At 48.0% G+C, this 22,920-nt stretch overlaps 1 protein-coding gene and 1 pseudogene across 1 annotated transcript; both read right to left on the bottom strand.

Annotated features, from left to right (window-relative positions):
* Positions 1 to 2,185: 2,185 nt before the first annotated feature.
* On the bottom strand, positions 2,186 to 10,449 carry LOC119280325 (annotated as a pseudogene).
* A 296-nt stretch (positions 10,450 to 10,745) lies between these two features.
* Positions 10,746 to 12,348, bottom strand: LOC119282702 (anthocyanidin 5,3-O-glucosyltransferase-like). The gene has a single exon (XM_037562829.1). The coding sequence runs from the start codon at positions 12,250 to 12,252 to the stop codon at positions 11,200 to 11,202; it is 1,053 nt and encodes a 350-aa protein (XP_037418726.1). The 5' UTR covers positions 12,253 to 12,348; the 3' UTR covers positions 10,746 to 11,199.
* Between the last annotated feature and the right edge of the window lie 10,572 nt (positions 12,349 to 22,920).

Raw genomic sequence — 22,920 nt, 5'->3', positions numbered from 1 at the left:
TGCTGTTTAGCCTTATTACAATACAGCAAAACCTGACCAAATCTGTCAATTTGGTCCTGAAGTTCAGTCTCGTGAATCACGAGTCTTGATACAACCAAAACCCAAGGGGTGAAGTAATCTGTTGGAGAGTAAAGCTGATACTAGGCACAAGCACTTCTGCTAGGACAATTCTTTAGGAGCAACTTTACCTCCACTGATATTTAGCCTACTTCACATGAATTGCACACTAATTATATTGTTCTCCTTTTGCATGGTATGTTTGTGTTATCGCCTACTTCCCTTTGGACCAGTAGGGAATACTCGTCTTGAGGCCTACATTGTGTGCTAGCTTCTGCACCACTGTCCTGCAGCGAGTTGTGGTGGATACTGAATTTGTGAAGGAACAAATCAGCTCTGCGTGAACTTTGTGCTAACTAATGTTGAGATGACCCTCGAACAGAGGAGGCTCATGTGTCAAATTGTTTATTAATGATAAAGGTGGTAAGTACATTGTTGGGAGACCTTGTCTAAAGTGCCAACTCTAGAGACTTCCTTTTCAATGCCTTTCCAAACAACCCACTACCAAAATATGTTAGTCATAGAACACGCATGTATTGATCTTTCCATATGCCACCTTGTAAAGTCTGCATGAAGTATCCTAGAGACATGATCCTCTTCACTTCATCATGGGTGATGTCGTTCTTCTAGTCGTCTTCCTTGTAGCACATCATGTCGCTGTTGTCGGTAGAGATTTTCAAGAATACCTTGTCACTAGGATGATGGCATTCTCACCTAACCAACAATGATGCAAGTAATAGATGCAGGTTTCTCTCCGCACAACCGCACATGTTCACTGTCGCATGCACCGCCTTAGAGAATGACTTCCCTATAAACAATGCTTGGTCACCCAAGCTTGTGACCTGCGACCACTTTTTTTGATGAAACTCCCGATCTATTCATCATGCCATTGCAGTACAAAGAACAAAGAAATAACAAAAAATATTCCATGCCCGTAGACCACCGAGCAATGACTACAAGCAACGGACTAAGCCAAAGGCGCGTCGCCGTCATCATCCCTCCCTCATCGGAGCAAGGCCAAACTTTTTGCAGTAGACCATCAGAAAGTCGTTGTGCTAAGGCCCCCAACAATTGTTGCTAGAGAGAAGTATAGATCGAAAGAATCCAACTTGTAGACACATGAATGAAGACAACAAAAGACTGGATCAAAATAGATCCATCGAAGACCAACGCCGAGTGAATCCCAATAGATCCACTGGTAACACATGGCTACATGCCCTTCAATGATGCTAGACGCATCATGGGAATGAAGGCTAGGCAGGAAAACCTTATTCCATCTTCAGGGAGCCGCCACCCCCTCGTCCTCCTGAGTAGGACACCACCCCTAAATGAACTAACAAAAACACCAAAACGAAGCAAGATTCCTCCCGCTGTCCTCAAAAGGGCATCATTTTGGTTAATAGCTACCAATTAGTTCACCATTTGGTCTGAAACAGTACCTCTCAAGAACATGATCCATGTGAATTGAGGACATTATTCATAGATTCAGTATTCCTCATACACATTAATTAACTATGGATAGTCCATCCATTATTACTAGAAAGAGAAAACATCATAAAAATTTGCAGAGGTAACCACGGTACTTGGCATTCAGAAACCCGATTTATTAACAAGGTGGTAGAAACTAGTCGGTTAAGTGATTGACCATGCAACTAAAATGTAAACAAGGGTGGCTTGGACTAGCAACACAGTCCCTCCATTTCACAATTATTGTCATGGTTTTAGTTTAAATTTTAGCTAAAACTACGACAACAATTTTGAAAACAGAGGGAGTAGAAGGCAACATAAATGTACATACTACTGCGTCACTCGCTGAGCTGCTTTCTGAGATTATCCACTCCCAAGAACATAACACATGTGAATTCAATTGGTAACTGAGCACGTTATTTATAGATTAGGTACTTCTCACACTTTAGCTATGGATAATCCGTCGATTATCGCCAGAAAGAGAAAACATCATAAAATTTTGTAGAGGCAACCACGGTATGCGACACTCAGGCAGATGATTTATAAAGAAGGTGCTACATACTAGTAGTAGTTAAGTGATTGACCACACAACTAAAATGTAAACAAGGGAGGCTTCGACTAGCAACATGCTGGCAACATAAATGTAGTACATACTAGTGTGTCATTCCCTGAGCTGCTTTCCAAGACTATCCACATCCAACGGAAACTGGGCAAACGCCACCCGCGACGGGCCACCTTCTTCCAGGGCCCCCTCGGCCTCCTCCCTGCGAGAAGCTACCCGGGCCCTGAGCTGCCTCCCTTCTTCGCCCTCAATTACCAGCCGCACCTTAGCCTCCACCTCATCTTCCTTGATAAAACCTCTCATGTATCCCTCCAGCTCCATAGCGGCACCTATGCCCTCTGTCATAGACACCTTGTTCATCTTCTGCTCCGCTTCTAGTGGCAGGCACAACATCGGCACCCTAGCCACAATGGCCTCCAGCACCGAGTTCCAGCCGCAGTGCGTCAGGACCACACTGGTTGCCCTATGGCTGAGCACGTCCATCTGTGGTGCCCACGACTTGATGACCAGGCCTCTCCACTTGGTCCGCTCTAAAAACCCTTGAGGGAGGAGCACGCCAAGATCCGGCTCAGGGCCCACTTTCAAGTGTTTCTCCGGGCTGTCGCTTCCAGCAGGTGTGCGCACGGACCATAGGAACCGCTGCCCTGACCTCTCCATGCCAACGGCTATCTCCTTCAGCTGCTCCGCCGAGAGCGCGCCCTTGCTCACGGAACAAAGGAACACAATGCTGCGGTCGGGCAATGCGTCGAGCCACTCGAGGCATTCGTTCCTCTTTGCTCTGCCTTCATCCTTGGTGCCCTTGCCGTCCGATGGACCAACGCAGTAGATCAGAAGCAGGATCCCTTCGGGAACGCAGAGTGGGCCCCTGGGAGACTGCACGGCACGACTCTCCAACAACTCGGCCGTGTTCAGCAGGATGCCCATGGTCTCTGTGTTGCGCTTCCAAATGTTCATCATGGCCTTGCACATCTCATCTTCTAGGTGCTCTAGTAGTTACTTGATGATATGAGACGCTGGCATCGGCGGAACACCGACGAAATTGAGTGGTGTGTCCCCGAGTTCCTTCAAGCCCGTCTGCCTGCCGGCAATCAGTATCGGGAGCCGGGTTAGGGCTGACAGGCATGAGGCGCTCCCTGTGAACAACGTGTAGACAGGGACGCCGAGATTCATGCAAATGTCGATGGCATCAATGCAGAACATGTCGAGGAAAACAGAGTGCAAGATTTTTCCGGTCGACGGCTCGGAGGAATGCTTCGAACTGCTCACTATAATCGTGCGAGAGCTGGAGAATGAGTAAGAAAGGGTGCTTGCCGGAGGCGGCAAAGCCTGGAGCATGGATGGACATGAGGACATTGAAGGAGATGGACGGATGTGAGGCGGCAATGCGCTCGATGGCGGTGGCGCCAGAGACTGGCAACTTAAAGGACGGCTTGATGAGCACCACGGTGACGTCGTAGCCATGCTTGAGAAAGACGTTGGCGAGCTCTGTCATGGGGCAAACATGACCGACGCGGACGCCAGGGTACAACACCACAGTCTGCTTCTTCTTGACATTAGGAATGTTTTGGAGGTGGCACTGGCACCGGCACTGTCGAGGTAGAAGATATCCGGATATACAATATAGAGGAGCGTGGAAATTCTTTTTTTAGGAACCGGCAGTTGGGCTGCCTTAATATAATAATAAGGAGAAAAAAACAAATGTTATGATACACAGTGTGGGGTTACGGTGACCCGCCCCATGAAAATAAAAGGATCAGTCTGGCTCAGGTTCCGGTGGGTTCTCTGCATCAGAAAGCTGACGAGCAGAGATAGATGGAAGAGAGATGTCTTGCTTGTTGAGATGAAGGATAGCAGCTTCCTGGAGCAAATGGTGCTCCAACACACGCATGTTCCGTTCCTTCCAGATGTTCTAAGCAGTGTAGATGGCCGCCTTCTTGGCCGTTCCTTGAAGACACAAAGTCAAGTCATCCCACCAATCATCTGAACCGTGCCCCGCGGCTGATCAAGTTATGCAAGCCGTTCCTACCAAGGTCACTGGGGAGATGAATGATGAGCTCTGTAAACCTTACACAAATGACGAGAGATCTGGGCTGCTCTATTCCAGATGGGCCCCACTAAAGCACCTGGGCCTGACGGTTTCCCGGCTCTCTTCTATCAGACTCACTGGGATTTCTTGGGTGAGGATATTTGTCAGGCGGTCTGGGGTTTTCCGGAGGGGAGGCCTATTCCGGAGGGTTTCTGCGATTCATTCGTCGTCTTAATTCCGAAGACGGTCAAGCCAAAACAGCGAAAGAACTTTCGGCCTATTAGCCTTTGCAATGTTCTCTATAAGATTTTGTCCAAGGTTTTGGCGAATCGTTTAAAGTCAATCCTGAATGTGGTGGTTTCTGAAAGTCAGAGTGCCTTTGTTCCTGGCAGGTCGATCATGGATAATACCTTGATTGCTTACGAGTTTTCCACACTATCCGTCAACAATGTGTGAAAAATCCTTTCTTCGCTTTGAAGATCGATATGATGAAGGCTTGCGATCGTGTGGAGTGGAGTTATCTCCATGGGTGTTTAGCTAAACTGGTTTTTGCTCCTTCATGGATCGAGGCGGTCATGCGATGTGTTACCAATGTTCGATATGCTGTCAGGGTGAATGGGGAGCTTACACAACCGGTGATTCCTTCTCGTGGCATTCGGCAAGGGGATCCAATCAGCCCATACATGTTCCTCTTATGCACCGAAGGACTGTCAAGTCTGTTGTTCCAAAAGGAGGCTCGTGGCGAGCTACATGGGATCCAAAATGGCCGGAATGGTCCACCTATCTCACACCTCCTATTCGCAGACGATAGCATTTTCTTTGCTAAGAGTGATATCCAGAGTGTGTAATGTTTAGAGGCTACTCTCAGTTCTTATTGTGTGGGATCGGGTCAAGCGATCAACAAGGACAAGTCTTTGGTGTTTTTCGGTCGGCACTGCCCTGTGAGTGTCAAGAACCGTGTGAAGGCTCAGCTGGGCGTATGCAATGAAACTTTCCATGATTCTTATTTGGGCGTGCCTGCAGAGGTCGGAAGATCACCCACGAGTACCTTCAAATTTCTTGCGGATAGAGCATGGCAGAACATTCATGGCTGGTCGGACCGGCCCATGTCCAGAGCTGGGACGGAGACCTTGCTTAAGTTAAAAACCCAAGCGATTCCAACTTTCGTTTCGAGTTGTTTCCGTCTGCCGGTGGCTACTTGCGAGAAGTTCAGGCAGATCGTGCCGGATCAGTGGTGGGTTCGGGAAGATGGGAAGAAGAAGCTTCATTGGCGCTCTTGGGACTGGCTCACGACTCCTAAATCTCTTGGAGGGATGGGCTTTCGTGATATGGCTTTATTCAACCAGGCGATGCTCGGGAAACATGGCTGACATTTGCTAACTAATCCAGGGTCACTTTGTGCTCGTGTTTTGAAAGGAAGGTACTTCCCTTTTGGTGACTTTTGGAATGCTGATGCTCCGCGCTCGGCCTCGGGAACTTGGCGTGCCATTCTACACGGCCGAGAGCTTCTGAAGAAGGGAGTTCAGTGGGGAGTTGGGGATTGCAGAAGCATTCATATTCTCAAGTATCATTGGATCCCCTCCTTTCCCCCGGCCTTGCTTCGACCTCGCTCGCCAATTCCTGTCAGTGCCACGGTTCACTGTTTGATGGACGAAGACAGTGGGTGTTGGAACGAGGAGTCGGTGCAGGCTTTCTTCAGTGAGGAGGTGGCTAATGAAATTCTTCAGATCCCAATCACACATGGAGAGGGGAGATGACTATGTTCGCTGGCCTTTCACCAAAATTTTGGTGAGTACACTGTCCGCTCTGCATATAATTTGTCCAGGACGAGTCGTTTTGTCGTGGATCGGAGCGGCAATGGCTTGGGACAACATTCCAGTCGGTGTTTGGAGGAAACACTTTGGAAGAAATAGTGGAAGATCAAGGTTCCGAATAAGACGAAGATGGTGCTGTGGAGGTTTGATCATGATTGCCCACCCTCGGGTGAGCAACTTCGCCCATGTCAGGTCCCGACGAGGACGAACTGTATCTTATGCGGGCGCCGCGAAAGTATCGAACATACGATGCTCTTTTGGTCCCATGCTCGAGCTGTCGGGGATGAGATCAAGGATTGCTTTAGAATCAAATTGTCTCGTTCTTTGTTTGCGTCTCCAAAACAATGCTTGTTCAACTTTATGTCCCGTGCCTCTGATCGTGATGCCTCCATCATGACGGTCACCTTTTGGCACATCTGGGAAGCTTGGAATGTGGCGCGAAATGAACCTGCTGCTCCTCCTCAAAAGCATATGGCATCGAGGGTGCGTACTTATATTGACATGATTTTCTAGCATCTTTTCAAACCTGACTCCGCAACCAGGCGTGTGACCCCTGCTTCTAGCTCTTCGTGGTCTCCGCCGCCGCAAGGTACGTTGCTGGTGTCTTCTGATGCAGCCGTTTCTCCGTGCTGTGGTTCGGCCGCGGTTGGCGTCATCGTTCAGGACCACACTGGCCTATGTGTTGGTGCTGCTTCTGAACCTCTACCGGGTGTTTCTTCCCTGGAGGTGGCGGAGGCTCTTGGCCTTCGTCGCACGGCCAGGTTGGTCAGGGAGGAGAACTATGCTAATGCGATCTTCCAATCTGATTGCCTCTCGGTGGTACAAAGACTAAACTCTTCGACCCTGGACCGCTCCATCGTGGGTTCCGTTGTTGCTGAAATCAAGTTGGCTTGTGGGGCTCTGTCTTCTGTGACTTTCAAGCATGTTCGTCGGCAACGTAATGTGTTAGCTCATGTTTTAGCTCGGTCTTGTCTGAACTCTGTAAATTTTTGTATTTTTCATTCTGCTTAGGATTGCATCCGGAAGACCTTGTGTAATTAGGTTGCTTGATTAATAAAGGCCGACGTTCTCTCTCAAAAAAAAGGTCATCCCACCAATGCTTAATAGATACAGCAATCTGAGCGTTAGTTGCAAGAATGGGCATGCCCAGGTCATTCTCCACCATAGTGCATATTGTACGAGCAAACGGGCAAGCAAGGATGAGATGGGCGGGGGTCTCATCCTCCTGGTCACAAAGTCTGCATATGTCATCATGAGGTATTCCACGGACAGCCAGGTTATTTGCTATGAGGATACGGACCGTAGCCAAAGCCGCATGAAGAATTTGCACTTGGCGTCCACCTCTATTGCCCACATGAAATGGAGAGACAGAGCCAAGGAACTGACACTGGTACGCCGAGGATGCGGAGTAGGACTTGGAGTTGTTCCAGACCCAGGAGATGGAGTCAGAAGCTAGTGGATCCAGTGTTACCTGTTGCACCTGAGTCCAGAGGTCAGAAAACTGTCGGAGTTGCGTAATCTCGGAAATCTGATGGGAGTCCCAGCATCCATTTATTGTTGGAGACTGCATCATGGACAGAGACGTGTTTGTGGGAGCAGAGCTTGAAGACATCCGGAGCAAGGAGCCGCGGCACATTTCCATCGAGCCAACAATCGTTCCAAAAACTGGCAGAAACTCCATTCCCGACGGAAACCACAGTGGATGCAGAGAAGAGAGCAAGATCATCCTTATCGCAAGGGATGTCAGTGGCGGTCCAGGGCCGCTCCTTGTCAGTCCATTTGTACCATTTCCATATGAGGCGAAGTGCACGGGACCTCCCGTTGCATGGTCCAGCCAGCGTTCGTTCCGTGCACGGGACAAACTACTCCAATGCATTTTCTTGGCACTGCTCCGTACAATGCCAATCAACCCGTCTTAGAAATCGTGCGTCAACATTAGCAGTGGAACAGTGACACAACAGGCATGCTGGCTGAGCAACGCAAAAGTCATCCTCTTCTGCCCATCCAGAACGACTCTTTTTCGATAAAGGGCGGTTTTATTAATTCCAAACGTAGCAGCAAGAAGTTACAAGTTATGATCAGCAACATCCGGTCTCTGCATAGTTTGAAAGAAAATAAAAGACTGACATATTGGCACTAATAGAGTCAAATAGGACCGTCACTATGCCTATATTGAAGGAGGTAATTGGCCGATACGGAGGTTATGCTGCCACTCATGTTGTAAAAAAACCTCCATGGCCACTCGCTCCAATTGCATACACACCGCCTTGAACAGCAGTTGGAACTCCATACGGTGAAGCATAGACCACGTACGAAGCAATTGCGTACAACGGAGAATAACGTGCAAAGGAGAAGAGTTTTTGTCATTAAAAATCAGATCATTTCTACATAGCCAAAGCGACCATAATAAAGACTCTAGACATAGCAAATCTAGCATTTTATTTGCTTGTGCGATATTAATTCATTGATATATCTATCTAATAAAAACTCTATTTTTGAATATTTGAATTTCTGGCGACAAGATCTTCAAAACAAGATCAATCATAAATATATTTTAAATAAGTTTCAATTTTGTGGAACTTATTTAATTTTAAAATCTTGATTCGCCCTTTTGAAAACACTGATTTTACTCATTTCAAAAAACTGATTCCGACCATTTCAAAACATGTTTCACTCATTTCAAAATGATGATTTAACATTCGAAAATAAATTTCGCTCATTTCAAATTAACTTATTTCACTCATTTAAAATTAATTCATTCATTTCAAGAAGCTAATTTCACACACAAAAAATAGATTGGGCTAAAAGTGGATTGCAATGCTGAAATTTTAACGTGTTTGAAATGTATCCAAGACTATTCTTGTTCTAAAGGTCTTGGTGTCAGGACTTCAAATATGTAAAATGTTTTAAAAACAGAATTGTGTTACAAAATATACGAATCATCTATACTGTGAGGAGAAAATTAAATCAATAGATTTTGAGAGGGAGAGACGAGAGATAATGCCGGAGATAGTTTATGCCATAATTGTAGTGTGAGCAGGAAAAGAGAGAAAGACAAGCCTGCATGCGTCCTTTATACGGCGGCGTGACGTAAAGTGGGTTGATGGCCTACACGAAATAAGTTAATTTGAAGGCTAGTTTGGATGCACTGTGATCGCCAACTATATCAACGGCAGATGCATGCACGGGAGAATCTATTTTCTCTCGGTAACCCGGACTACTTTGCTTGCGCTGTGCGAGGTCACTCTCAAAGAGTTAGAACTCGTCAGTGTCATAACACAAATTTTCCAAACCTCCTGTCTATTTTCCATGGGATACAGGGACGCTGCTGGAAAAAATTCTACTAAGCTGCCTCCACCACCATATCTGAAAATACAAGAAATTTCCAATAGTACGAGTCAGCTATTGTTTAACATCAATTATCGTAAGAATAATTTTTCCTGAGTATATCACTCGTGATATACACCCAGCTCAAATACGGTCGGTGAATTTTGCTTTACCGTATTTAGAAAACCGTCACTTAGTCCCATGTGTTCCGGCCAACTCTCTCCCTTGTCCTTTTAGCGTTTGACACATGGGGCTGTGTAAAGCGTGCCAAGTGTTTCACACTTATCTTTCACACATTCACACGTCTCTGTGAAGTGTTTCATTCCTAAAAAACACTCACGAAACTTATTGAACTGAACCCTCAATCTTAGTCATACAAGGCAGATTGGTCTTTGCAAAATATGTATGGCTATGGATGAATATCTGGAGCACGCACTGCTAAAGTGTTCACATCCAAAACGTTTGTGGGACCAGCCACAGCAGCAGGTGCGGCTTCCATATGCCTAGGCTACATCCATCAATATGGGCCAGGGGCACTGTGTGATGATAGGTTCATTGGCAGGGATCGTTCATCATGTGGCCAATTTGGCACCTTAGAAATAGATTGACGCAGGAGGAGGAAGGGTTCGACCCGGCAACCTCTATCCGTCTTATTAGGGAGGCCATCACACTCGTGGATATTCCTGGACCTCATGCTCTAGTGATGCCCGGCCATGGTTGGTGGCATCCTCGAGACCCAGATTATGCCAAGATTAACACCCACACTGCTATCAAGCGAGAAGATGGGAGAGGAGGGGCTGGGCGTGTTGCTCGATCATCCAGTTCATTTCTACGGGCGTGGAGTAAGCTATACCAAAGAGTAATTGACCCTCTCATTGCGGAGCCGATGGGTCATCTTCGCCAAGCTTAGGGAATTTACAAATGTCATTCCGTAGACGGATTACCTAGAGTTGGTGAACCTCTAGACAACTCGCCATGACTCTCGTTCAGTCGTGGCACCAATTTTTATAGAAATTGGAGAGCTTGCTAGTAGTTTCGATTATTTTGTTATTCAACATCTATTAAGATTTTTTGCAAAAAAAACATTTATTAAGATCAATTAGCAGCCTGGCTCATATATGTACCAAGCTTTCTAGCACGATTGACGTGACTGAAAGCTGGTTGGACAAAACTCCTAGCTTCCTGACCAGCAGCATGTTGGCTGACCGTTGGGCAAATGCCACTATTTGAATAAAGCTATTGAAATTCTCCCGCAAAAAGAATATGTGTGGAATTTTTCATACATTGGAGGTTCCAGTTCCATCCACCTCACATAAATAACGCTTGTTTTCCTTTTCTGGCAATAATGGATGGACTATCCATAGTTAAAATGTAAGAAATATCGAATCTATGAATAATGTGCCTAGTTATGAATTGAATTATATCGATATAGGTCATATTCTTGAGACGATGGAGGTAGTAGTGACTTAAGTTATTGACCATGCAACCAAAATGTAAACATGGGCGGCTTGGACTAGCAACATGCTGGCAACATAAATGTACATACTAGTGCGTCAACCGCCGAGTTGCTTTCCAAGATTATCAACATCCAACAGAAACTGGGCAAACGCCACCCGCGACGGGCCACCTTCCTCCAGGGCCGCCTTGGCCTCTTCCCTGAGAGCAGCTACCCGGGCCCTGAGATGCCTCCCTTCCTCACCCTCAATCACGAGCCGCACCTTGGCCTCCACCTCGCCTGCTTTCACAAAACCTGTCATGTATCCCTCCAGCTCCACAGCGACGCCCATGCCCTCTGTCATGGACACCTTGTTCATCCTTTGCTCTCCTTCCAGCGGCAGACACAACATCGGCACCCCAGCCACAATGGCCTCCAGTACCGAGTTCCATCCGCAGTGTGTCACGAACGCGCCGGTTGCCCTGTGGCCGAGCACGTCCATCTGCGGTGCTCACGACTTGATGACCAGACCCCTGCCATTGGTCCGCTCTAAGAACCCTTGAGGCAGGAGCGCGTCAAGTTCCGGCTCAGGGCACCCTTCCAAGTATTTCTCTGGGTTGTCGCTTCCTGCAGGCATGCGCACGGACCACAAGAACCGCTGCCCTGACCTCTCAAAGCCAATGGCTATCTCCTCCAGCTGCTCTGTCGAGAGCGTGCCCTTGCTCCCCAAACAGAAGAACACGACACTGCGGTCGGGCTGCACGTCGAGCCACTCGAGGCATTCTTTCCTCTCTACTCTTTCCTCATCCTTGGCGCCCTTGCCGACCAACGGACCGACGCAGTAGATCGGAGGCAGGATCCTTTCGGGAACGCAGAGCGGGCCCCTGAGAGACTGCACCGCCCGACTCTCCAACGACTCGAACGTGTTCAGGAGAACGCCCATGGTCTCCGTGTTGCGCTTCCAGATGTTCATCATGGCCTTGAACATCTCATCTTCGGGGTGCTCCAGTAGTTCCTTGATGAGATGAGACGCTGGCATCAGCGGAACGCCGACGAAATCGAGCAGCGTGTCCCCGAGTTCCTTCAAGCCCGTCTGCCTGCCGGCAATCAGTGTCGGGAGTTGGGTTAGGGCTGACAGGCACGAGGCGCTCCCTGCGAAGAACGTGTACACCGGAACACCGAGATTCATGCAAACGTCGGTGGCATCAATGCAGAACATGTCGAGGACAACAGAGTGCAAGCTTTTCCGGTCGACGGCGTGGAGGAATGCTTCGAACTGCTCGTTGTAATAGTGCAAGAGCTCGAGCATGAGTAAGAAAGGGTGCTTGCCGGAGGCGGCAAAGTCTTGAGCATGGATGGACGGGAGGACATGAAAGGAGATGGATGGGTTAGAGGCAGCGATGCGCTCGATGACGGTGGTGCCGGAGTCTGACAACTTAAGGGGCTCCTCGACGAGCACCACGGTGACGTCATAGCCGTGCTTGAGAAAGACGTTGGCGAGCTCTGTCATGGGGCGAACGTGACCGACGCCGGCACCGGGGTACAGGACCACGGTCTGCTTCATCTCCAACCTATGGAAGGTGGGTGGACAGAATTGGAGGTGGTACTGACACTGGCTGGGTGGAAATAGTTGGCGTTGCCGTACGCGAATTGTAACTGCCTTGAGAGGAGCAGTTTGGGCATGGAATCTCACGACTCAGAGATATGCGGGCATTATATAGTGGAACCTGGAAATTCTTCCGTGCACGGGACCTCCCGTGAATGGTCCAGCCAGCCGTTCGTTTCGTGCACGAGACAAACTATTCTCCAGCCTTTTCTTGTCACTGCTCCGTACAATGCCAACCTTTGATTGCAATTTTTTGTTGATAGCCACTTGGTACCTAGCTAACAAGTCACGTTTTGGAATTGCGTGTCGACATTACCTCGTGTGGGCTCAGCGATGCTAAAGTCATCCCTTCTACCCATCCACTATGTTTTACTAGTAGAGTGCCCGTGCATTGCCACGGGCTTTTGAAATAGTTTACAAAAGTTACATGTTAAATTTCACATGTACAAACAATATAACACAAACACAATTATTGAATAATTGAAGTCCAATTTTGTAATGTAAATTGATAACAAAAATAAAGATTTACGACATGTCCAGGTATCAAACTTAGCGATGTTCGAACTAAACATCTATTATAAAACTATCAATATCTAGATGATGCGCTTAAGAAATTCTTTCATAATATCAGCAAAGTTGTCTTTAGCTTCATTCTCACGATGTTTTAGCAAGTTTAATAAAAACTGTTTTCTCAACTCATACCCATCCTGCACAAACAAATATATGTAGTTACTATGAAAAGTTCACGGCGAAGGTCTTAAAACATGTAACGGACAATACTTACCGTGCAAACCGGCTTGACCAATTCTTTACCATTCCACCAGAGCATAAAATGAAAAACAAAATAGCGAGGCACATTCCTGCAATTTTTTAAATTAATAAACAAAAAATATAGTGATAACAAAAGTAATTTTTTTATTATGAATTCATTACCCATCTATACCCGTTGGAATACTAAATGGAAATAAACGTTGCCATTTAGATATATCAGAATTCCAACCAGACAGCTTTATTTCGAGTGCTTCTTTGAAATCCCTTGTAGAACTTTTTAATTTCAGTGCATGCCTCAAATTTTTATCCTCTAACGATTGTGATGTTTGAATAGGGTCCATAATATATAGACGACGTGCCTCTTTGTCGATGACGTACAAGATGTATCGGCCGATGGATGCATAGAGAAGATAAATCTACAAGTGGAGCTATTAGAAATAACAATAAACCATGATAATAATAGACAAAATACTTTACTTACCATGTTGCACGATGGGATGCACGTGCATTGCAACGGCCTGCATCGGCAACTACCTTTTTACCCTTAAAGCGCTCTTCTTTTCTTTCTTTTTTGATTCTCCCAACTAAAATTTGTTTATCGAAGTGATATGTGAATTGATAAATTTACGACCATACTAAAATATTAAGAGCTAAAAACATATTTATCAAAGAACATTTCTAGAACACATTCGACATGAACGTTTTACTCTACCACAAAAAATCTTAGCATTTTATTGGCTTGTACGATATGAATTCATTGGTATTTGTTGAATACCTCACAACTAGATCTTTAAAACAAAATCAATCTTGAATATATTTTAAATAAGTTTAAATTTCGTGGAACATACTTCACTCATTTCTAAAAAAACAGATTTCACTCGTTTATTTCAAAATATTCACCCCATTCAAAAAAGCTGATTTTATTCAATTCAAAATAATATCACACAACAAAGTAGATTACACACATTTTAATATACGTATTTTACTCGTCTTCAAACCTGATTGCGCTGCGGAAAACAGGCTCGACCCCGCGTCGCCTTGCCCAGGGCGGCTCGGGCGTGACTCTACCCTAGCGCCGCCACCCTTCCTCCCTCCTCCTCCTGCCGCGCCGCCGCCAGAGGACGCCGCCGAGTGAAGCTTGTGCGGCCAACAGTGGCGGCTGGGTTTCTTCTCGTGGCGGCAACTCGAATCTGGTGGGCACGGATACGGGCGGCGCGTCGGTGCGTGCTTGGATGCGAGGTCCTGGTAGTCGGCGGCGGGTCTCGGCAGCTTGCTGGACGCAGTTAAGGCGCTCCCTAGCAGCTAGTTCAGGCTATGACGATGGGGATGTTCATGCTTGCATGGGTGGCCGCTGGTTGGGGCGCTGCTGCAGCGCATGGACTTCCTTAGCGTGGAGTTGTTCCAACGGATGTGGTGGATGCGTGCGGCCTCCGGCGGTGCTGGGCTGGGCTTTGCTAGATGGCGGCTTGGTCTCCCGTCGTCGGTCCACGGTACCTCGAGCGGTGACAATGATCCAGATCTTGGTCGGCCTAGCGGCGGCGGCTGTAGATTGTGATGGTGCAGCGACCTCCTGTGGCTCCACGTTGGCGGTCGACATCGAAAGATCTTCAGGGAGTTCATCTCTTCAGATCTGATGTTTGACTTTGACGATGGGATGCAAACTATAGATGGAGGCTTGAGGCAGAGGAATGATTATGCAGCGGAGCTGTTGGGGTTGTGGAAAGTGGTGGCGACAATACATTTGTGACGTCGATGGTGGTGCTTCTTGAGTACCCGGTATCGAGCTCCGGGGTGTAGACCTAGATCTGAAGTCTGGCAATGGCGATGGTTATACGTCGTTATCTTATTGAAGGCATTGCTCGAATATGCTCAGACTGTCAGGGTGAAAACCTAGATTCTGGCCTTGACTGGATGGATCCATTGACAACGGCAATTAAGTGCCGCTCCCTTCTTGAAGGTGTTGTTGTTGAATAACCTCGACGCTCATATGGTGTCTGGAGATGGTTAGTGTCGATATGGTCTTTCCTATATTTTGCCGATCATGGATCCGATCATTTGCATTTCCTAGCCATGCAGAGGCCGGGTGTGTGCTCATCGTGTTTGTATTCTCTTGATGCCTCATTTTAAGCTAATAAAATCGACCCTTTTTTGGGAGAAAACTGATTGTGCTTTATTGAAAAAATATTATATTTTAAAATTCATATTGCACTCATTTCCAAACACTTATTTCAATTAATTAACAAAATTCACTCATTTCAAAAAAATGAGTTGACTCATTTCAACTAGTAGATTTCACTCATTTCAAAAAGATAAATTCATTAATTTCAAAATACATATTTAACTAAATTCAAAAATTATATGTCGCTCATTTTAAAATACTGGTTTCACTTAATAAAAAAAATCACTCATTTAAAAGAATATTTTCATTCATTTCCAAAATATGATTTCACTCGTTTCAAGAAACTAATTTTGCACACTCAAAATAGATTGCATGAAAAGTGGATTGAAATGCTGATATTTTAACGTGTTTGAAATGTATCCAAGATTGATCTTGTTCTAAAGGTCTTGACACCGTGAATGCAAATATGTAAAATGTTTAAAATTTTGGTTTGGAGGATATGAACAATCTAAACTGTGAGAAAGATATTAAATCAATGATTTTGAGAGAGAGGGAAGAGATAATGTCAGAGACACTTTATGTCATAGTTGTACTATGAGCAGGAAAAGAGAGAAAGAGTAGCCTGCCATAAGACGGCAGCTCCACTGATCAAAGTCGTCGACCCTGTACATATGAATACGGACGTTTTGAAAATTTTGCCTTCTGACAATGACATGTAGTAACTGTTTGAGAGCAGCCTATTTTAGATAAGTGTGGCCTGGTAAACCACCCAATAGTTTTCGAGAGGAAACTGAGCGCACTCCGTTTCTTCCCTCTTCTGCCCGTTTCAGTAACAACAAAATACAAGTGCCTCTTCTCGATAAGGAGAAACAAATGCATCGCTTGGCCGTGCTTCATTAATTGCAATTTTATGTTTCTCCGTCTGCTAATTCCATTATTCTACCATTGACATACAAATTTCACACAAAGCTTTCCACTAAAGATCGAAGTATTATTCAACCTGTACTATACATTGCACTCAAATTTACACTAAACAAATACATGTGGGATTATAAAATAATAGATCGGAGGCTCCACTTTTATCTGCCGCACAAAAGTAACCCGGACTTCGCTTGCGCTGCTAGAGGTTACTCTCAAACAGTTACAACTTGTCATTGTCATAACAGAAATTTTCCAAACCTCCTATCTATTTTCCAAGGGATCCTGGGACTTCTCTGCAGTCCTGACAAAGACGCTGCTGGAGAAAATGCTTCCATTTCGTGTGTCTTTTGTGTTTGACACACTGGGCCATGTAAAGCGTGGATGGATCCCCACTTTCACACCTGTCTTCCAGTACCAATTGTTTCGTAAAGAACACTCACGAAACTTACTGAACCGATCAGAACAATTTTTTTACGAGAAAGATTGGTCTTTGCAAGAATATGTATGGCTATGGATGAAGATCTGAAGCATGCACTGTTGAAATGTTCACATGCCAAACGTTTGTGGGACGAGGCGCAACAGCTGTTCGACTTCCATATGCCTAGGCTACATCCATCAACGTAGGCCAAGGACATTGCGTGTGATGATAGGTTTACTGGCAGGGAGAGTTCTATCATGGTTTCTGTCATGTGGTCAATTTGGCACTCAAGAAATAGATTGCAGCCTGAGGAGGAAGGCTTCGACACGGCGACCTCTGTTCATCTTATTAGGGAGGCCCTCACACTCCTGGATATTCCTTGACATCATGCTCTAGTGATGCCCGCCCATGGTTGGCGTCCGCAAGACGCAGATTATGCCAAGATTAACACCCACGCTGCGATCAAGCAAGAAGATTGGAGAGGAGGGGCTGGGGGTGTTGCTCGATCATCCAGTTCATTTCTAGGGCGTGGAGAAAGCTATACCTGGGAGTAACTAATCGTCTCATTGCGGAGGCCATGGCAGTACGATACGATGTCATCTTAGCCAAGCTTAGGGGATTTAGAGCATCTTCAGCCGTTGGCCCCTCAGGAGGCGCTAAAAATCGCCCCTGGGGACGCACCGTCGAAAACCGCGTGCTGGGGCGTGATGCCCCCAGTCACGGCGCCCACACATTTTTTTGAAAAACACAAACCAGGCGCAAATTCATCCAAACTTCGCAAACTAGGCGCAAATTCAACCAAACTTCGGCGAGTTCATACATATTTAAAATATTTTACAAAAAAGGAATAAAGCTACTAGGCCCGCCGTCGCCCTCGCCGCTCCTCGCCGCCCGCCGCCCTTGAAGCTCTACATGCTGAGGAGCCTGTAGAACTTCGTGTAGTCGCCGCCGCCGCCGTCGTCGTCGTCGTCGTCGTCGTCGTCGCCTCCTCCGCGGCCGTCGTCCCTGCTTCACCCCTCCCTAGGTTGGCGCGGCGTGTTGGACGGTCCGAGGGCGTCCTCATCCTTGTCGCTGTCGAGGATCACCACACCGAGCTCGTCCTCGCGCCCACGCTTGCGGGCCGCTATCTCCTCCAGGGCCCGGCACTGCCGGACCATCTCGTCGCGGAGGTAGTCGTCCCGCGCCCACTGTAGGGCCTCCTCGTCGGAGAAGCCACGCCGGGCTATCTCATCGTACTCCACGGGGAGGCCGGGCTCCGGCTTCGGCCTGACGAGGACGAGGCGACCAGAGGCGGGGGAGGAGTCGGCGATGCGGACGCTGGAGCTGCGGGTGCGGTGGCTGACCGGTGTGTCATGTGGCTCTGGCTTGACGGGGCGGAGGCAGGGAGAGCCGGACGAGTGGCCGGACGAGCGGCCGGACGAGGAGGAGGACGCCCCGGGGTCCATGCGCCTCGACGTCCACGAGATCCCACGCCGGCGGGAGAAAGACGGGGGAGCGAGGTACTCCAGCCTAGGCGTGTTGCCGCCCTTGATGTACTCGAGGACGGCCTCGAGCGTGCGGCCGGGCACGCCCCACCATCGGCGGCGGCCTTCGGAGTTGAGCCTCTCGGAGGGCACGATGCTGTTGGTGGCCTCCAGCTGCTCGGCGTGGCGGCAGCGAAAATAGGGCTCCCAAAGCAGGCTGTCGGGGATGTACCGTGGGCCTTCCCTCGCCGCCTGCGGCAGAGATGCGCGGATATGCGCGATCTTCGTGCGCCGCGCCGCCCCGGTGGGCGGTGTTGGCACCGAGACCCCGCCGGCGCTGATCCTCCACGCCCCAGGCACCCGCATGTCCGGCGGGACCGGGTACTCGGCCTCATAGAGGAGCCGAGCTTCGTCCTCGCGGAGGTGGCGTCGGCCGAAGCCGTTCGCCTGGGAAGCGCTCGGCCATGGTTGAACTGGAAAGGCGAGAGAAGAGGGAGGGACGGGGGAGGAATGGGGCGTCGACGGTGGAGAGTTTGTGCGTCACCGGCGCACTGGGGGCGGCTTATATAGGCGGAGGCGCCGCGGGCACGCGTGGCCGCCGTGTTACGCGTGGAGGGCGAGGGACGCGCGTCGTCCGGTCTTCACTGCGCCGCCCGTGAGGCGTCAATGGAGGAGGCTGACCGGCGCGGCAGCGCGGCAGCTTTGGCATTGATTCGCCGCGGGAACCGAGGCGATGAGGATGACGAAGCGGCGAGAAGAGCCGAGTCGCTGCCAAGGAGGGCCTGCCGACTTTCGCACCAAAAACGATTCGGCCGGCGCCCCCGAGCACCCCCGAGTGCACCGGGTTCGGCCTGGGTCCGCCGACGCCAATTTCGGCCCGAGCCGGCGAAAATTGGGCCTTTGAGGGCGCGACTGGGCCGATTTTTCGGCACTGGCGCCCAAAAATCGCCTGGGGGGCCTTGTTGGGGCCGCGGCTGGAGATGCTCTTACAAACGTCATTCTGTAGACGGATTGCCTAGAGTTGGTGAACCTCTGGACCACTCGCCATGACTATCATTCAGTCGCGGCACCAATTTTTTATAGAAATTGAAGAGCTTGCTAGTTGTTTCAATTATTTTGTTATTCAATATGTAGTAAGATCAGCTAATAGCCTGGTTCATATGTTTGTCAAAGCATTCTAGCACAATTGATGTGACTAAAAGCTGGTTGGACAAAACTCCTATCTTCCTGATCAGCAACCTGTTGACTGACTGTTCAGCAAATGCCTTTATTTGAATAATGCTCCTGAAATTCCCCCGCAAAAAGAAGAGTCAGTTACACCACTGGTGTCACAACTTGATGCAAAAAGTCAGTTTAGTGCTAAAACTTGCGGCATACATTAAACTGATGTCGTAACTTGGTTTTGACGTGCACATACGGTGCAAATCACGTTTCTATACGAACCAAGTGTTGATTAGGCATGCCAATGTGGCATGGGGCCCATTTCAGCGACCGGATGGCAAAGTGGACGTGTGGCCTGCTATTTAGCAACAAAAAAACCTTGAACTTTTTTCTCATGAAAAATACCATGCCACGGCCGCAAGGGTCCGCTTGTCAGCCCCCCACGAATAAATGAAAAATTGGTTTTGACGTGCATATACGGTGCAAATCACGTTTCTATACAAACCAAGTGTTGATTAGGCATGCCATTGTGGCATGGGGCCCATTTCAGCGACCGGATAGCAAAGTGGACGTGTGGCCTGCTACACAGTACCCTCTCGTTAGGGTTTTGCTTCCTCTCGGTGGCGGCAGCGATTTCTGTTGGAAATATGCCCTAGAGGCAATAATAAATTAGTTATTATTATATTTCCTTGTTCATGATAATCGTTTATTATCCATACTATAATTGTATTGGTAGGAAACTCAGATACATGTGTGGGTACATAGACAACACCATGTCCCTAGTAAGCCTCTAGTTGACTAGCTCGTTGATCAATAGATGGTTACGGTTTCCTGACCATGGACATTGGATGTCGTTGATAATGGGATCATATCATTACGAGAATGATGTGACGGACAAGACCCAATCCTAAGCCTAGCACAAAGATCGTAGTTCGTATGCTAAAGCTTTTCTAATGTCAAGTATCATTTCCTTAGACCATGAGATTGTGCAACTCCCGGATACCGTAGGAATGCTTTGGGTGTACCAAACGTCACAATGTAACTGGGTGGCTATTAAGGTGCATTACAGGTATCTCCGAAAGTGTCTGTTGGGTTGGCACGAATCGAGACTGGGATTTGTCACTCCGGTTGACGGAGAGGTATCTCTGGGCCCACTCGGTAGGACATCATCATAATGTGCACAATGTGACCAAGGGGTTGATCACGGGATGATGTGTTACGGAATGAGTAAAGAGACTTGCCGGTAACGAGATTGAACAAGGTATCGGGATACCGACGATCGAATCTCGGGCAAGTACAATACCGCTAGACAAAGGGAATTGTATACGGGATTGATTGAGTCCTTGACATCGTGGTTCATCCGATGAGATCATCGTGGAACATGTGGGAGCCAACATGGGTATCCAGATCCCGTTGTTGGTTATTGACCGGAGAACGTCTCGGTCATGTCTGCATGGTTCCCGAACCCGTAGGGTCTACACACTTAAGGTTCGATGATGCTAGGGTTATAAAGGAAGTTTGTATGTGGTTACCAAATGTTGTTCAGAGTCCCGGATGAGATCCCGGACGTCAAGAGGAGTTCCGGAATGGTCCGGAGGTAAAGAATTATATATGGGAAGTCCTGTTTTGGTCACCGGAAAAGTTTCGGGTTTTATCGGTAATGTACGGGACCACCGGGAGGGTCCCGGGGGTCCACCAAGTGGGGCCACCATCCTCGGAGGGCTGCATGGGCCAAGTGTGGGAGGGGACCAGCCCCAGGTGGGCTGGTGCGCCCCCCAAGAGGCCCATGCGCCAAGAGATAAGGGAAAGGGAGAGTCCTAAAGGGGGAAGGCACCTCCTAGGTGCCTTAGGGAGGATGGACTCCTCCCTGGCCGCACCCTTCCTTGGAGGAAGGGCCAAGGCTGCCCCCCCTCTCTCCCTTGCCCCTATATATAGTGGAGGGGAGGGAGGGAAGCCACACCTGAGTCCCTGGCGCCTCCCTCCCTCCCATGACACCTCCTCCTCTCCCGCAGGTGCTTGGCGAAGCCCTGCAGGATTGCCACGCTCCTCCACCACCACCACGCCGTTGTGCTGCTGCTGGATGGAATCTTCCTCAACCTCTCCCTCTCTCCTTGCTGGATCAAGGCGTGGGAGACGTCACCGGGCTGCACGTGTGTTGAACGCGGAGGTGCCGTCCGTTCGGCACTAGGATCTTCGGTGATTTGAATCACGACGAGTACGACTCCATCAACCCCGTTCTCTTGAACGCTTCCGCTTAGCGATCTACAAGGGTATGTAGATGCACTCTCCTTCCCCTCATTGCTGGTTTCTCCATAGATAGATCTTGGTGACACGTAGGAAAATTTTGAATTTCTGCTACGTTCTCCAACAGTGGCATCATGAGCTAGGTCTATTGCGTAGACTCTTTGCACGAGTAGAACACAAAGTAGTTGTGGGCGTTGATTTTGTTCAATATGCTTACCATTAGTAGTCCAATCTTGTTTCGACGGTATTGTGGGATGAAGCGGCCCGGACCGACCTTACACGTACACTTACGTGAGACAGGTTCCACCGACTGGCATGCACTTGGTGCATAAGGTGGCTAGCGGGTGCCAGTCTCTCCCACTTTAGTCAGAACGGATTCGATGAAAAGGGTCCTTATGAAGGGTAAATAGCAATTGACATATCACGTTGTGGTTTTGCGTAGGTAAGAAACGTTCTTGCTAGAAACCCATAGCAGCCACGTAAAACATGCAAACAACAATTAGAGGACGTCTAACTTGTTTTTGCAGGGTATGCTATGTGATGTGATATGGCCAAGAAGAATGTGATGAATGATATGTGATGTATGAGATTGATCATGTTCTTGTAATAGGAATCACGACTTGCATGTCGATGAGTATGACAACCGGCAGGAGCCATAGGAGTTGTCTTAATTTATTGTATGACCTGCGTGTCATTAAACAACGCCATGTAATTACTTTACTTTATTGCTAACCGGTAGCCATAGTAGTAGAAGTAATAGTTGGCGAGACAACTTCATGAAGACACAATGATGGAGATCATGATGATGGAGATCATGGTGTCATGCTGGTGATGATGATGATCATGGAGCCCCGAAGATGGAGATCAAAAGGAGCAAAATGATATTGGCCATATCATGTCACTTTTTGATTGCATGTGATGTTTATCATGTTTATGCATCTTATTTGCTTAGAACGACGGTAGTAAATAAGATGATCCCTCATTAAAATTTCAAGAAAGTGTTCCCCCTAACTGTGCACCGTTGCGAAAGTTCGTCGTTTCGAAGCACCACGTGATGATCGGGTGTGATAGATTCTTACGTTCACATATAACGGGTGTAAGCCAGATTTACACACGCAATACACTTAGGTTGACTTGACGAGCCTAGCATGTACAGACATGGCCTCGGAACACAAGAGACCGAAAGGTCGAGCATGAGTCGTATGGTAGATACGATCAACATGAAGATGTTCACCGACGATGACTAGTCCGTCTTACGTGATGATCGAACACGGCCTAGTTGACTCGGATCATGTAATCACTTAGATGACTAGAGGGATGTCTATCTGAGTGGGAGTTCATTAGATGAACTTAATTATCCTGAACATAGTCAAAAGCCCTTTGCAAATTATGTCGTAAGCTCGCGCTTTAGTTCCACTGTTTAGATATGTTCCTAGAGAAAATATAGTTGAAAGTTGACAGTAGCAATTATGCGGTCAGTAGAAAGCTTATGTCCTTAATGCACCACTCGGTGTGCTGGAGCTCGAACG

This window comes from Triticum dicoccoides, chromosome 3B (assembly GCF_002162155.2).
Source record: "Triticum dicoccoides isolate Atlit2015 ecotype Zavitan chromosome 3B, WEW_v2.0, whole genome shotgun sequence".
Taxonomy (NCBI): domain Eukaryota; kingdom Viridiplantae; phylum Streptophyta; class Magnoliopsida; order Poales; family Poaceae; genus Triticum; species Triticum dicoccoides.
Note: the sequence above shows the minus strand (reverse complement) of the source record. Positions and strands in the feature narration are given on the sequence as shown.